The sequence below is a fragment of the Anopheles aquasalis genome, chromosome 3 (assembly GCF_943734665.1).
Source record: "Anopheles aquasalis chromosome 3, idAnoAquaMG_Q_19, whole genome shotgun sequence".
NCBI lineage: Eukaryota > Metazoa > Arthropoda > Insecta > Diptera > Culicidae > Anopheles > Anopheles aquasalis.
The window spans coordinates 55456049-55468156 of record NC_064878.1 but is presented as its reverse complement, the minus strand read 5'-3'; the positions used below and the strand labels follow the sequence as shown (position 1 = coordinate 55468156).

The 12108-nt window shown below is 50.8% G+C and overlaps 1 protein-coding gene across 7 annotated transcripts in view; it reads right to left on the bottom strand.

The window, feature by feature from the left end:
- Window positions 1-341: 341 nt before the first annotated feature.
- LOC126578423 (talin-2) overlaps window positions 342-12108 on the bottom strand; it is a 53689-nt gene continuing 41922 nt past the window's right edge. For 3 of the 7 annotated variants that reach the window (XM_050240954.1, XM_050240955.1, XM_050240956.1), the window contains exons 8-12: window positions 9278-12108; window positions 9009-9199; window positions 5200-5841; window positions 3354-4477; window positions 342-2697 (exon numbers count right to left, since the gene is read on the bottom strand). The exon at window positions 9278-12108 is cut by the window's right edge and continues 1213 nt beyond it. In XM_050240954.1, the coding sequence (XP_050096911.1) occupies window positions 2076-2697; window positions 3354-4477; window positions 5200-5841; window positions 9009-9199; window positions 9278-12108 (5410 nt within the window). In that variant the 3' untranslated portion in view covers window positions 342-2075. Of the gene's footprint in view, window positions 2698-3353; window positions 4478-5199; window positions 5842-6514; window positions 7167-9008; window positions 9200-9277 lie in introns of those variants that run through there. The other 4 variants (XM_050240957.1, XM_050240960.1, XM_050240958.1 and 1 more) reach the window with 4 other exon arrangements.

Here is a 12108-nt window from a genome sequence, read left to right as displayed (position 1 = left end):
AGAGAGAGAGAGCAACGTCGATTACAAGTAACGCTTGAGGGAAGTATCGAAGAAGACAACGATGACGACTACTTCACACTCAACATGTTATTCTCATGACATGCACAACTCACCAGCGGGATTCCACGGCCAGAGGGGTCAGGATATACAGAATGGAATGAAATACGACTTCCGCTACAGCAGGACTGCTCACCGGCTCTCTGTGGCACTCCGTCGAACACCTACACTGGCACTGTTGTGACTACTTTGATTGGTTTCAGTGACATTTCTTTCACATTTAACTACGGAACCATGACACGCTAAGTTCATGACGCACTAAGACGCGAACCGGACACGGTAGGTTGGTGTTAAATTAAGTTTTTCGTTTATTTCGGAATCCTCAAATACCTTCACTCACACACACAAACACACACAGATACACAGGCAGCGGTAGTGCCTCGCAGCAACCGCCGACTGCGAAAAACACCGAAGAGACTCGAGTGAGTGGTGAAGCAAAGGAGGCGAGCAAAGCAGCTCCTGTGTGCCGCCGCACGATAAGTAAGTATCCCTCTATCACGTCGACCTACTTACCTACCTACCCTTTTACTACTTTTACTGGCTACTACTACTACTACTATTACTTTGCTTCGTTAGGCAACGCGGAGTTTGTTTTGTGTTTGTTTTATGTTTCTTTTGTTTAGATGGCAATACTACTAGTGAAAGAAGACGGTTTATAAAAGCGAAAACTCTAAACTCTGTGTGTTACCATTAAAAAAAAAAACAGTAGTAAAAAAGTAAAATAAAATAGAACAATAGACCGCCGCGCACGACGGCGTCGACGTCGACTAAAATGACTAAAAGGTAGCTTTGCTTAAAAACGCCATAAGAAACCATCTTCCCCGTACGTCAGGTGGTTTCGTAAGCAATTAGTTAGTTTAGTATAACCATGTGTCCTGTTACGATTTGTTTCTACTTTCCTCGCCCACACTCACTCACTCACTAACTAGCACGTGGGCCGCACGCACGGTGATGGACAGAAAGAGACTAATGGCACTTTACGTCTGCTGATCGCGTCTATCTGTCGCTGCTTCCCCACGTTCGATTTGGAAGAATTCTTTTGGCAAAACTTCATGTGGCATATGAACATGTTTGTAATTGTGCGCCTTTTCGTTGCCACAACTGCAGTGGTTAAGGGTTCTGGAAAAGGCATGTTTTGTTGCACTATCAAACGTAGCATTTAGGGACCTTCGTGGCTTGGCTAGGGTGTGTTTCTGTACCGTCAAGGGACGTTCCCTGGTTTATCCTGACACTCCGAGTCACAAAAAAGGCATTCCTTGACGTGAGGATAGGCACCGTGTGCTTGTAGTTTCGTTCTTAACGCCTAGTTTCGTACCATCCGCCATAATAGCTATTTTACAAAACGCACACACATTAAAAACACACTCCTAAAGCAGCGTTATAAAATTTTTACATAAAACCCCCACGCTGTCACTCCCTCTCGTCCTGTTTCGCGACGTACGGCGCCCGATTTGGCCACTTGGGCCACTTTTCTTACATAATTGCACTTTGAGCGATCCCTGCGCACAGGGAAAGACAGGGAGCGAGGGCTTGGGCATGTCCATTAAACGGAAGGTAAGAACGAATCACGCGAATTTTCGTAGTGTGGCACTTGATGGGCGGTTATATAAATGGCAGGGCGGCCGTTCGAAGCGTGCTACTAGCGCGCGCGTGCATCTCTCTCTGCCTGCTAGATTCGGAAGGAATCTCCGTTTCGTTTTAGAATTTTCTTAAATCTTAATTCTGCACTTTTTAGGCACTTGCAATTTTTGTTCGCTTCGGTTAATGGTTGTGCTGTGCGCCATTTACCTTTAAATATCTCTAAAACTAGCAACAAAACAATTTAACAGGAATCGATTTTCGGTTTTCGCTTTCCTTCCTTCCCATCCTTTCTTCGTTGCGTTTGCTTTCGAAAGGACGCATTATGGTTAGTTGCTTATAAAAAAAAAAAACTTTCGTATCGAAGATTAACACACACATAGGACAGGTGGTGGTACGCATGGCATGGTGGCTTGTACGGTGACCATCGTTCGCGTGCTCTACTTCCATTCCGGTGGCGGACCACCACCGGTGGTATGACTCTTCATGACGGTCGACGAGCTGCTGCTGGAGGTGGTGCTCATCATCTGGATCTTTTTGGTCTGGATGATCTGCTGTTGCTGTAGCTGCTGCTGCACTGCGTCCCTGCTCGAAGCCATCGTGGAGGAGGTGGTGGTGGTGGTGGTGCTACTGCTATTGTTCATCGCATCGGTAGCCCCACTGTCAAAGAGACTAACGGTACCGTTTTTAATCTGTACGGGCGAAGCAGGCTGAGCTGCACTGGATGAGCTCGTTGCGTTGCGCAGGAAGTGTGGCTGTGGTGACGCTTGATGTTGGTGCGGTGGTGTAGTAGCGCCGGCCGCGGCAGCAGCAGCAGCATTACTGTTAATCGGATAGCTAGCAGGTGGCGTGTTACGCTGTGGCGTACCAAAGGTGCGAGGAGGCGTTTTAGGTTTTGTCTGCTGTTGCTGCTGCTGCTGATGTTGCTGGTATCGTTGCTGCTCTTGCAGGTTGTCATGGTTTTCTAGGTTAAGCTTGGCAAATTTCTGCTCCACAGTAGTTAGCGGGTTTGGGCTACTTGGATTAGTGTTATTGGCATTCTGGAAGACACGGGTTTCGTATCTGCGCAATCGTTATCGGGCGCACCGGGGGGTCAAAAATGGGTTTCAAAATTGAGAGAAAAAGAGAGAAAGAGAAAAGAGAGAGAGAGAAAGAGAAACAAAAAACATGTTGTTGGTTAGCGGGTTGGTTGCGATTATTAATCGTCAGCAAACTATTATTATTCGACCACAACAATTTCGAAAAATGAACCCTAAACATTGGTAATGTATATGTGTGCCACCGTGTGTTATGATGTGTTGAGGGAATGGTTTTTTTTTGTGTTCTACAATGTACGAAACAATTTGGATTTTTTTTACAAATGGAATGGCTATGAAATACAAGCCCCGATAACAACGTGCAACGTGGTGGCTCTTTGGCGGATTGGTATCAATTCTACAGTTCCAGCATTCTTTCACCGTGCGTGAGTTTTTTTTAGTGTTGAGATGGTAACAATGCATTACGTTATTTGGTGTTTCGTTTACAATCACCCTGGAGTAGTTGTGCAATCGATTAGAGATCTCAGTTAGAGACAATGAATCTCTTCAGATGCATCAGATTAAATTCTAAACTAACGAAACTCCCATCACCAATGCTAGCTATCATCGATTCTGGTTTGTATAATTGTGTATAGATTTGTGTGTGCCAGTGTCGCATTGTCTCCTGAACTTGTTCCTTACCTGGTTGTAAATCCTTCGTACGTTTGAGGCAAGAGCGTGCCACCACCACCATTGGTATGCTGCGTTGGTGATCCCCGGAAGGTGGACAACGGTTGCACCTTGTTTTGCAGATCCTGGACGGCAGCATCGAACTGGGTGCGGTTGAACTTGGACGCACTCAGGTTCGTATTCTCGACGCGCGTTGTATCGTAGGTGCGGTTCAGCATCGAGGGCGAAACCAGCGCCGACGGTGATTTGATCGTGTCCGATTGATAGGGCTTCGGGACGGCATTGGCCGTGAGCAGCTGATTGCCGGATCCGGGTCGCTGGAAGGTCGGCGAACCGGTACCCATTACCGGTGAGGATTGCTGAAGGCGTGGCAGCGTCGAGGCACCGGCCTGACCGGCAGGGGAATAACTTCCCGGGGCCGGTTTGGGCAGTGTGTGCGGTGGCTTCGGTGAGGTGGACGATACGGTAGTACTGTACCCGGTGAACGGTGGCGGTGCAACGCCACCTTCGTCACTCTCGTCCGTCGTGAAGCCGCCGGCCAGCTTCTGCCGGTACTTCAGATGCCGGATCGCGATCAGCTTGTTCTTGGCTTCCTCCAGCTGTCGCTCGCGCATCAGAATCTCCGACCGAGCGTTGATCTCCTGCGCCATTCCGTCCACCATGTTGCGATTCAGGCGTAGCGTATGCTCCTCCTCACCCTCGATTGCCTGCTGGGCGGCCTGTACCAGCTTGTCCGTGGACTTGATGACGGCGTTACCGGCCGCCTGCAATCGACGGCCCGTCTCCGAGTTGGGATCCGATTTCACCTTACAAGCGATCAGCAGCTGAGCGGTTGAGCTGGCGACCTGCTTCGCTGACGAAATCAGCATCTCTTCCGTGCCCACGCCCTGCACCAGATTCTGGGCCGCTTCGACCAGACTGTGGGCGGCCGCGGCAACCAATCGGGCAGCCGATATCAATCCCTCCGACCACTGACCATCGTCCGATGAGGTGAGTGGTCGCTTCGCCACCTTACCCTGATCGATAAGCTCACGCTGGGCCGCGTTTGCGGCACGCACCAACGATGACGAGGCCGCCATTATGCTCTGGGCCGCTTCCAGGATCATCTCGTCGAAGTTCATGTTTTCGTCCGTTTCCTAAAAGAGAGGAAAGTGGTGAAATGAGGTTAAAAGAGGAGCTAACCAGAGTGAAACGAAATGATTTTGGATTGCAAAACGGAAAAAAAGAAAACTGAACCATCGATTCGTCGACAATACGATCAAAAATTAAAACCAAAAAAAACAACAGGAAAATGATTGACAAAATGTATCAAACAAAAAGGAAAATGGTGTGAAAAGATAATTAAAAAATGATTGCAGCCAAACAAAAAAGAGTGAAACAATAGGAAAGGATAAAATTAAAGAAACAAAAACAAAAGAAATGAATGCACAGAACAACTGCTGAGCTGAACTGGCCACATACTGATTGTGTAAACAAACTCGTTTTTATATTCACAATTCCAGATCACTATTAGTTCCTTCCTGCTTGACATCGCACTGTCTTTGTGGGGGAGACAACACTTTCCTTTCCACCATTTTCCGTTTGGCCAACGACGGTACGCGACGAGCAACGATGGTCACAGTAATAATATGTTTGATTCCTGGGTGATAATTGAACAATTTAACAACCAAGAATATCAAACATATCTTACCGAAAGCATCCAAATCCAACATATATATATATCACACCAAACACCATCACCACTACCACTGCTAACCTTCACCAATGTTCCCCCTTAACAATAGACTGCACCGTATCACTAGTGCAACGATAAAAACTGACGAATAGATCACGGTTAAGTCAACTAAGCCAAACTTACCTTCACTTCCTGTCGTCGGGGTCGCAGGTTGGCCAGCTTTTTCGCAGCCGCTTCGATCGAGGCGGCCGCACCGAGCAGCTCGTTCTCGGCGATCACGGTCGGATCCTCGGGATCGACCCATTCCGAGCCCTTCAGCAGTTGTGCCATACCGACCAGATCGGTCACGCACATGGCGACGCGGCGTGACAGCTGCATCCGTTCGTCGGCCGTACAGTGATGGAGGATACCCTCGAGCAGATCGCGGTATGCGATCGCCACCGCCGAACCCGCATCGAGCGTACGTTGGCGCAGTTCTGGCGTTTCGGCGCACGACCAGGCAACGGATTTGCACACGATCAACATATCGGAGATGGTTTTGCGTCCCAGGTTGGCGGCTGCCGCAATGTCCGCCTGCAGATTCGAGGTACCGGCTGCCACCGCCTTTGCCGTCGCTGCCGTCACGTGCTTGGTGACGGTGATCAAATCTTCCGGTTTCGATAGCTGCTGCATACTCGATCGCATCATCTCTGGGGCGTACTGCATTGAACGGAGCTCCTGCGAGATGGCATCGACTGTCGCTTCCATGGCGCGCGTACCACGTGTGTGTTCATCTTCGACCGCCTTCACCGTCTTAAGCAACGAGGTGACGTTCATCACCATAACCTACTCCATCAAACGGGTGGGGGGGAAAAGAGAGATTAAAAAGAAGAAATTCGGGTTAATACCATCCGTCTGTCGCTGCGGATCCGCAACCGGATTAACAAACACAAACACAAAACTCTGATTGTTAGAACGAAGCCACGGGACGCAGAATGATGCGAGATGAACCGGCAATCAATCGATCGGGCTCACCTCGCCCATCCTTCAGCCCATGTGGACTGATTAGAACTGATAATATCGTGTGTCTCGCGGACGGTGTGTGAGAGAGATCTGAATCCCGACGAATGTCGGAATATAAGGGACGGGAGCGAGCATAATCAAAATGAGTTTACCTACTGTTGCCATTTCAGATCGCAGAAGAAGACTCCCGGCATTTGTTGCCCGACTTCTCGGGAGGGGAGTGTTTCCTGATTCACATCGCCAAGAACAATTTGAAGACGTGATTCCGGCGGCTTACCCGAGCCGGACGGGGGGCACACAAACACACTCAGACACATACACACATAAATAGAGATAGCACAACCACAGGATACGGAAGACAACGCAGGGGAGGAAATTGTGCAACGTGAAAGGCGGGGATACTGGCCAGCAAAAAAATGGCACGACTGGCGGTCTAGAGATACGTGTTTTTTTTATTCAGCAAATACATAGCGCAATATATAGTGTAGAAGGGGCACAAAAACACACCACATTTTGATAGTATAGGCAAAGGAGGTACGCTGGTGAACAGTAATATGGCACGTGATAAACGGGCTTAGAACACTCCATCGAACAGTGTCGGCACGGTGGACAGTAGGTGCCACAGTTCCTCTTCCTGGTCGCTAAGCCACCAACAGCTGGCAGCTCTCTGGAAAGCCACGGAAGAGGAGGTGGTAAAGCGGAATTCGCCGGAACATGTGGATGTGTGCCGTTTAGAATGATGATAATGATGATTATGGTGCAGAAGATAGGGAAGAGAGAGAGAGAGAGAGAAAGCACAGATCTAAAGGTGAAAAAATACGGTTTTGCGGTTCCTAGTGGAAGGAAGGAAGGTGGTGAAGTCCAGGCGAGTCAGGCATCTCAGGATACAGGGCATAACACGACAACGACGAGCGGCCACAGCCACAGCAACAACATAAAACAGGCTGGACGATAAAAGCATGTTAGGTGGAGCAGTACGAGGAGCTCGAGCGAGTGGTGTGCGTTTGCTCTTGGTGGTGGTGGTGGTGGTGATGATGATGTGTGTAAAGGTATTGCTCCTGATGATGATCTGGACCATCAGGTATGTGGCGATACCCGGCCATCACGGACCTGGTACTCGTCTCGGTGAGGCACAGCTCGCGGATCATCTGTGAATGGGAATGGGAGACCACAGGTGGAAGAAAAGGTAGAACAAAGTGTCTAGACAACACAATTCGTCGGTAGCCAAAGCTTCTTTCTCCAATTCCCAGCTCCCATTTTAAGTCACGTCTACAGCAACACAACTTCGGTGCGTGCGAATGTTTGTTAAGACGATTCCATCACCTTAAAAAGGCATCAAAGTTGGCCCAGCAAGGAAAAGATTTCCCGGCTGGTAATTCCCCAAATACCGATACACCCAATACCAAAGGGGAAGTCAACACTGCTCTACTGCTCCACGCGATACAGAAGAACTGATAGAAAGGAAGATGCAATGCTATTAGAGATAAACACACGCGCGCGCGCGAGAGAGTAGCTCTAGTGCGCGCGCTCTCCCAACATGCGCCAAAGAACTGCCACCATCATCATACATCATGCAGAAGGAAGGTTATATCCAGGAGTGGATCCGTACCGTACCGTGGGTGTACCAGCCGCCGCTGCTTCTACATTCCCAGATGCAAAAGACACACGATTCTAGGGTTACAATAGATTACACAATACGCCGAATGCCGAGAGGATATACAGATACAGGCAATCCATTCCATTTCCATTCCATTCCATACTCCCCCGACAACGCGCGATTTCCCGATAAAAGCTCAACGAAGCACCTCAGCAGGAGCAGCAGCAACAGCCGCACGTATTGAACCAGAAAGCACAGAGACAGTAGAGGTAGGAACAGTAGAAGAAGAAGGAGAATACAGAGGGAGGCGGAAAATGTCGTGGAAAAGTGAGACTAGAGGAAAAATCGAGAAGAATCGAACGCCGCAGAACGCCTTGAACCGAGCGAAAAGTTGGAAAACGCAGCAAACATTGGAAAACAGGACAACACAGCTCATCATCTCATCACAGTGGCAAACACGCGTGGTTGTAGGACTCAATCTAGAACTCATTTTGATTATGCTTCTATGAAAAAAGGAGATGTAAATGAAACACACGTGGAGGAGAGGGAGTGTCTGTGAGCGTGAGTGTAGTGCTTGCGTGTGTTCTATTGTGTTCGATGCTCCTTGCTAGGGGTACAGCCTCAGCTGTCTATCTGGCTGTTTGTCTGCATTTAATTAAAACACAGTGTGCCAACTAGTGTGCCAACTGGACCCCCGTTCGTTCAGCCTCCTTCGTGATCGTGACGAAGGCTGAAGGAAAGGAGGTGCACGCGCGCGCACCAGAAAGAATATAGTGTTAGCAGGAAAGTAAGGGGGAAGCAGCACTACTCGTTCGTTCGTAAAGATCCGATTGAGACTGAGATTGGCGAACGAAAACGGGGAGTTTAGAGGATCTACGGCAGAAGCAGTAGCATCAGCATTCCTACAGGCCCTTGCATGCCTCAATGCACGTTAGGATGTTAATAGTTTAAAGTGTGCGTTGTGTGCGAGTGTAAATATATACAGCCAGAGAGCTGCGGTTATCAAACCACCATCGCAATAATTGCAACATGATCGAAAAACCGAAGCCATGCAAAAGGCAATGGGCACAGACACAGTGCATTCATTTATGGTTAATTGGTGTGCCGGAATGTGTGCAGCATTCTTTCGTATTCTGGTGTGTGTGTGGGTGTGTGGCACATCGCAGACATTAGAAGGACACTGGATAGGTTTTAGCAAAGGAACAAACACATAGAACCCACGATACACACGCCACGGTGCACGTGCAAAAGGGGAAACAGTGAATGGGGTGGAAGGAGGATGAGATAAGGATCACGGGATCGAGGAAGGACGGGGTGGATCGAGATACATAACAAAAAAAAAAACAAAGAAAAAAAGATAAAAGGCAGGAGTGTCTGCATAAAACGAACATACCTTAGCGCTATCTTTCAAGTCATTCATAGCTGGATCGTTAATGGGCTTGCCGGAGGCGAGTTTAGTAGCGTTTATGAGCTCACCGAGTGCTGCCGCGACATCTTTGACCGCGTTCATCACCATCACCTGCGAGTCGGGCTGCCCGGAACCGAGCGATGCCGCACCATGCTTAACCGCATCGGCCAGTTGCACTGCAATTCGAGAGAAGGAAAAGTGTAAAGGCTTGCATTCAAATCCATTTATGTCACGTAATGCCGTTGGAAACTTACAGATTGTAGTTACAGCGTTCTGTGCAGCTGCCGCTAGCTGATCCTGTGTTCCGGCGGCTCCAGCCACCAGTATTTTCGTGTCTTCCACCAGCGCCTTTGCGGTCTTCAAGATGTGCTCACGATGATCGGAGAATCGGCCTTCCTCGTCGTTGGCCGCATGCAGTGTTCCAGCCGTGGCAAACATGATCGTCGTATCGAGATCGCTGATGATCGCCGACACCGTGCTCGACGCGTTGATGCACGCTTGCGTACCACGGGAACCGGCCTGCAAAGCGGCCAGCACCTGTGCTACCTTCTCGGAAACGTCGCGCGCACCACGCGAAATCTCCACCAATCCGCTGCTATCGTCCTTCCGGATGCCGGTAGTAGACTGGATAAGTGTGTTCACGGAGCGTCCCAGATCCTGTACCGTGTTACGGATACGAATTGCTACATCGGGCGATGTGGTTAGGGCTGACGCACCGATTGCATCCTGCGCCAGTTGCGTGTAGTGGTGTGTCATCTCCACGCATAGTTGCGCCAACTTTGATGGATCGATTGCTGCCTTGGCGTTGATTTCGTTCGCGTAGCGAGCAATCTCCTTGGCACTCTGTACCATGCGCGTCTGATAGTCGACGTACGTGTCGTTCAGAGAAGCACCCAGGAACGACTGGCGTTTGTCGGAGATGCGTGACATCGAGCGGGAAACCTGTTCCATCAGTCCCGTCACGACACCATTCTCCGTCGACAGGCGCTCGACGGTAGCGTTCAGCTCCTGGATTGCTTCACGCGTCGCCTCGACCGCTTCATCCAGCTCCGGATGCAGTTGGGCCGCCCGCGGATTGCCACCGGCATTCTTGGCCGTCTGGACGAGCTGCGAGCAGCACTCGACGACCGATTTAACCTGGTTGATCAGTACCGTCTGCTGGCCGGAATGGACGAGCTGTGAGCAAGCACCGATCACACCACCCGTTAGCGGTACGATGTGCTTGGCGATCTGGTTAACGGCGTGACCCAAGCTTTCGGCATTCTTCTTCGCCGACGATTTAACCGGCTCGAGACGATCGATCAATTCAGAGGCCGCGTTCAGCGATTGGTTGGTGAATCCCTGCAGATTGTTATCCTTGCGCTGTGGCAATCCATCAACACCGACGGCCAACGATGCGGCATTCAGCTCACGTGAACAATCCTTCAGTACTTCTAGCACTTGATCACACTGCATCTGTCCGGGAGCCTTTTCGCGAATGCTGGAAGCAAGCCGTTTAATGCTCTCCGAAACGTTGCGACTGTGGATGGCCAGCTGTTGCCAGACCGGTGGATCGGTCGGTGTCAGTGCGAGTACCTTCGCCGTACGGACCATCTCTACTGCACCATCCAGGATGCCACCACCGGCGGATAGAATCGGTTCCTGGGCTTTTCTACCCTCCGTTGAGATGCGTGCCGGAATAGAGATAAACTCCGGCGAGCAGGCGAACTGACAGAGCGATGAAACGGCTTCCAGCAATGGTTCCGTGGCTTCGGCACATCGTTGCCGCGATGCAGCACTGTAGTCCTTGTCGAGTGCTTTGATTTCACGCACCAGTGAGGCGGTTGAGTTGGCGACCTCCTTCGCGGCCTGCACAAAGTGACGCTTCGCCACGGGGTTCGTGGTGGTGGAGCTAGCGCTACGGCATGCATTGCACAAGGATGACGTATGTTTCGCGATGATCGTAGCGGCCGCTAGTACCTCCTGCTGGGATGAAGACGGTGAGCGCAGTACGTCACAACTCTGACGAATCGCTTGCGATGCCCTAGCATACTGCGATTGATCAACGATTCCCGGGCGACCACCGACACTGGTTGGATTGGAAACACCGACCAAGTAGGCGGCTTGAGCAGCAGACTCAATCAATCCACGAATCGACTCCGACACCGAGATGACCGAATGGCCAAACTCGACATGCTTCGAGTTCTTCGCATTGTTCGCTATTCCGGTCATACCATCGCCCAGCGTACGTGATTTCTCCATCACCGTCTCCAGGCACTCGAAGTAACCCTGATCGGTGAGCGACTCCTGAGCCGACTCGAGCAGCGGTCGAAGCGATTCAATGCAACGGATCGCACCATCGCACTCCTTCTGTCCAGGGGCTGCCTGCGTACACACGTCCACCAGCCGATTGATGCTTTCGGTGACGAGCCGGGCGGCTGATGCTAGCTCATTGCGAGCATTCGGACGTCGCAGATCACCGGCCACGTGTTTGGCGGCTGCCATCAGACTGATCGATTGGTTCGATACGCCACGCAGTGAGCTAACAATCTCCTCGCGCGCACGCTCTTCACCCGTCTGACCGGCCATCTCGAGTGTCACCGTGAGCAGATCCTTGTACGCCTGGCAGAACTCTTGGCTCGTGTTGGCCAGCTTGATCGGAGATTCGTACGAATGCGCCACCTGACCACCGGCATTGTTCAACTGCTCCGCCGCAGACTTTAGCTCACTCTGCAGCTCGCCGTACGGTCGATCGGACGGTGGGTACTCGCCCGTATCCAGAATGCCCCTCAGATCGGTGATCGTTTCGAATGCCTCGTTGATATCCCGTACCCCTGGCATGCAATCGTTCATACGGCTGAGTGATTGCTTGGTGCGCTTGACAGCAATCAGTAGCGCCTCCTGGTTGTCGAGATTCTGCAAGCTTCGTTGAGCTTCTTCGATCACACGCAGCGCATCCACGATCACGTCATCGGCATAATCTACGACGGCAGGGTTCTTCGTCGTCACCAGCACACCCCGTACGCTCTTCGTGTACTCGCCGAGAGCCAGAGCGGTATCACGGCCCGCAACACCAGCGTACGTACGATTGCCCTGCTGGGCGGCT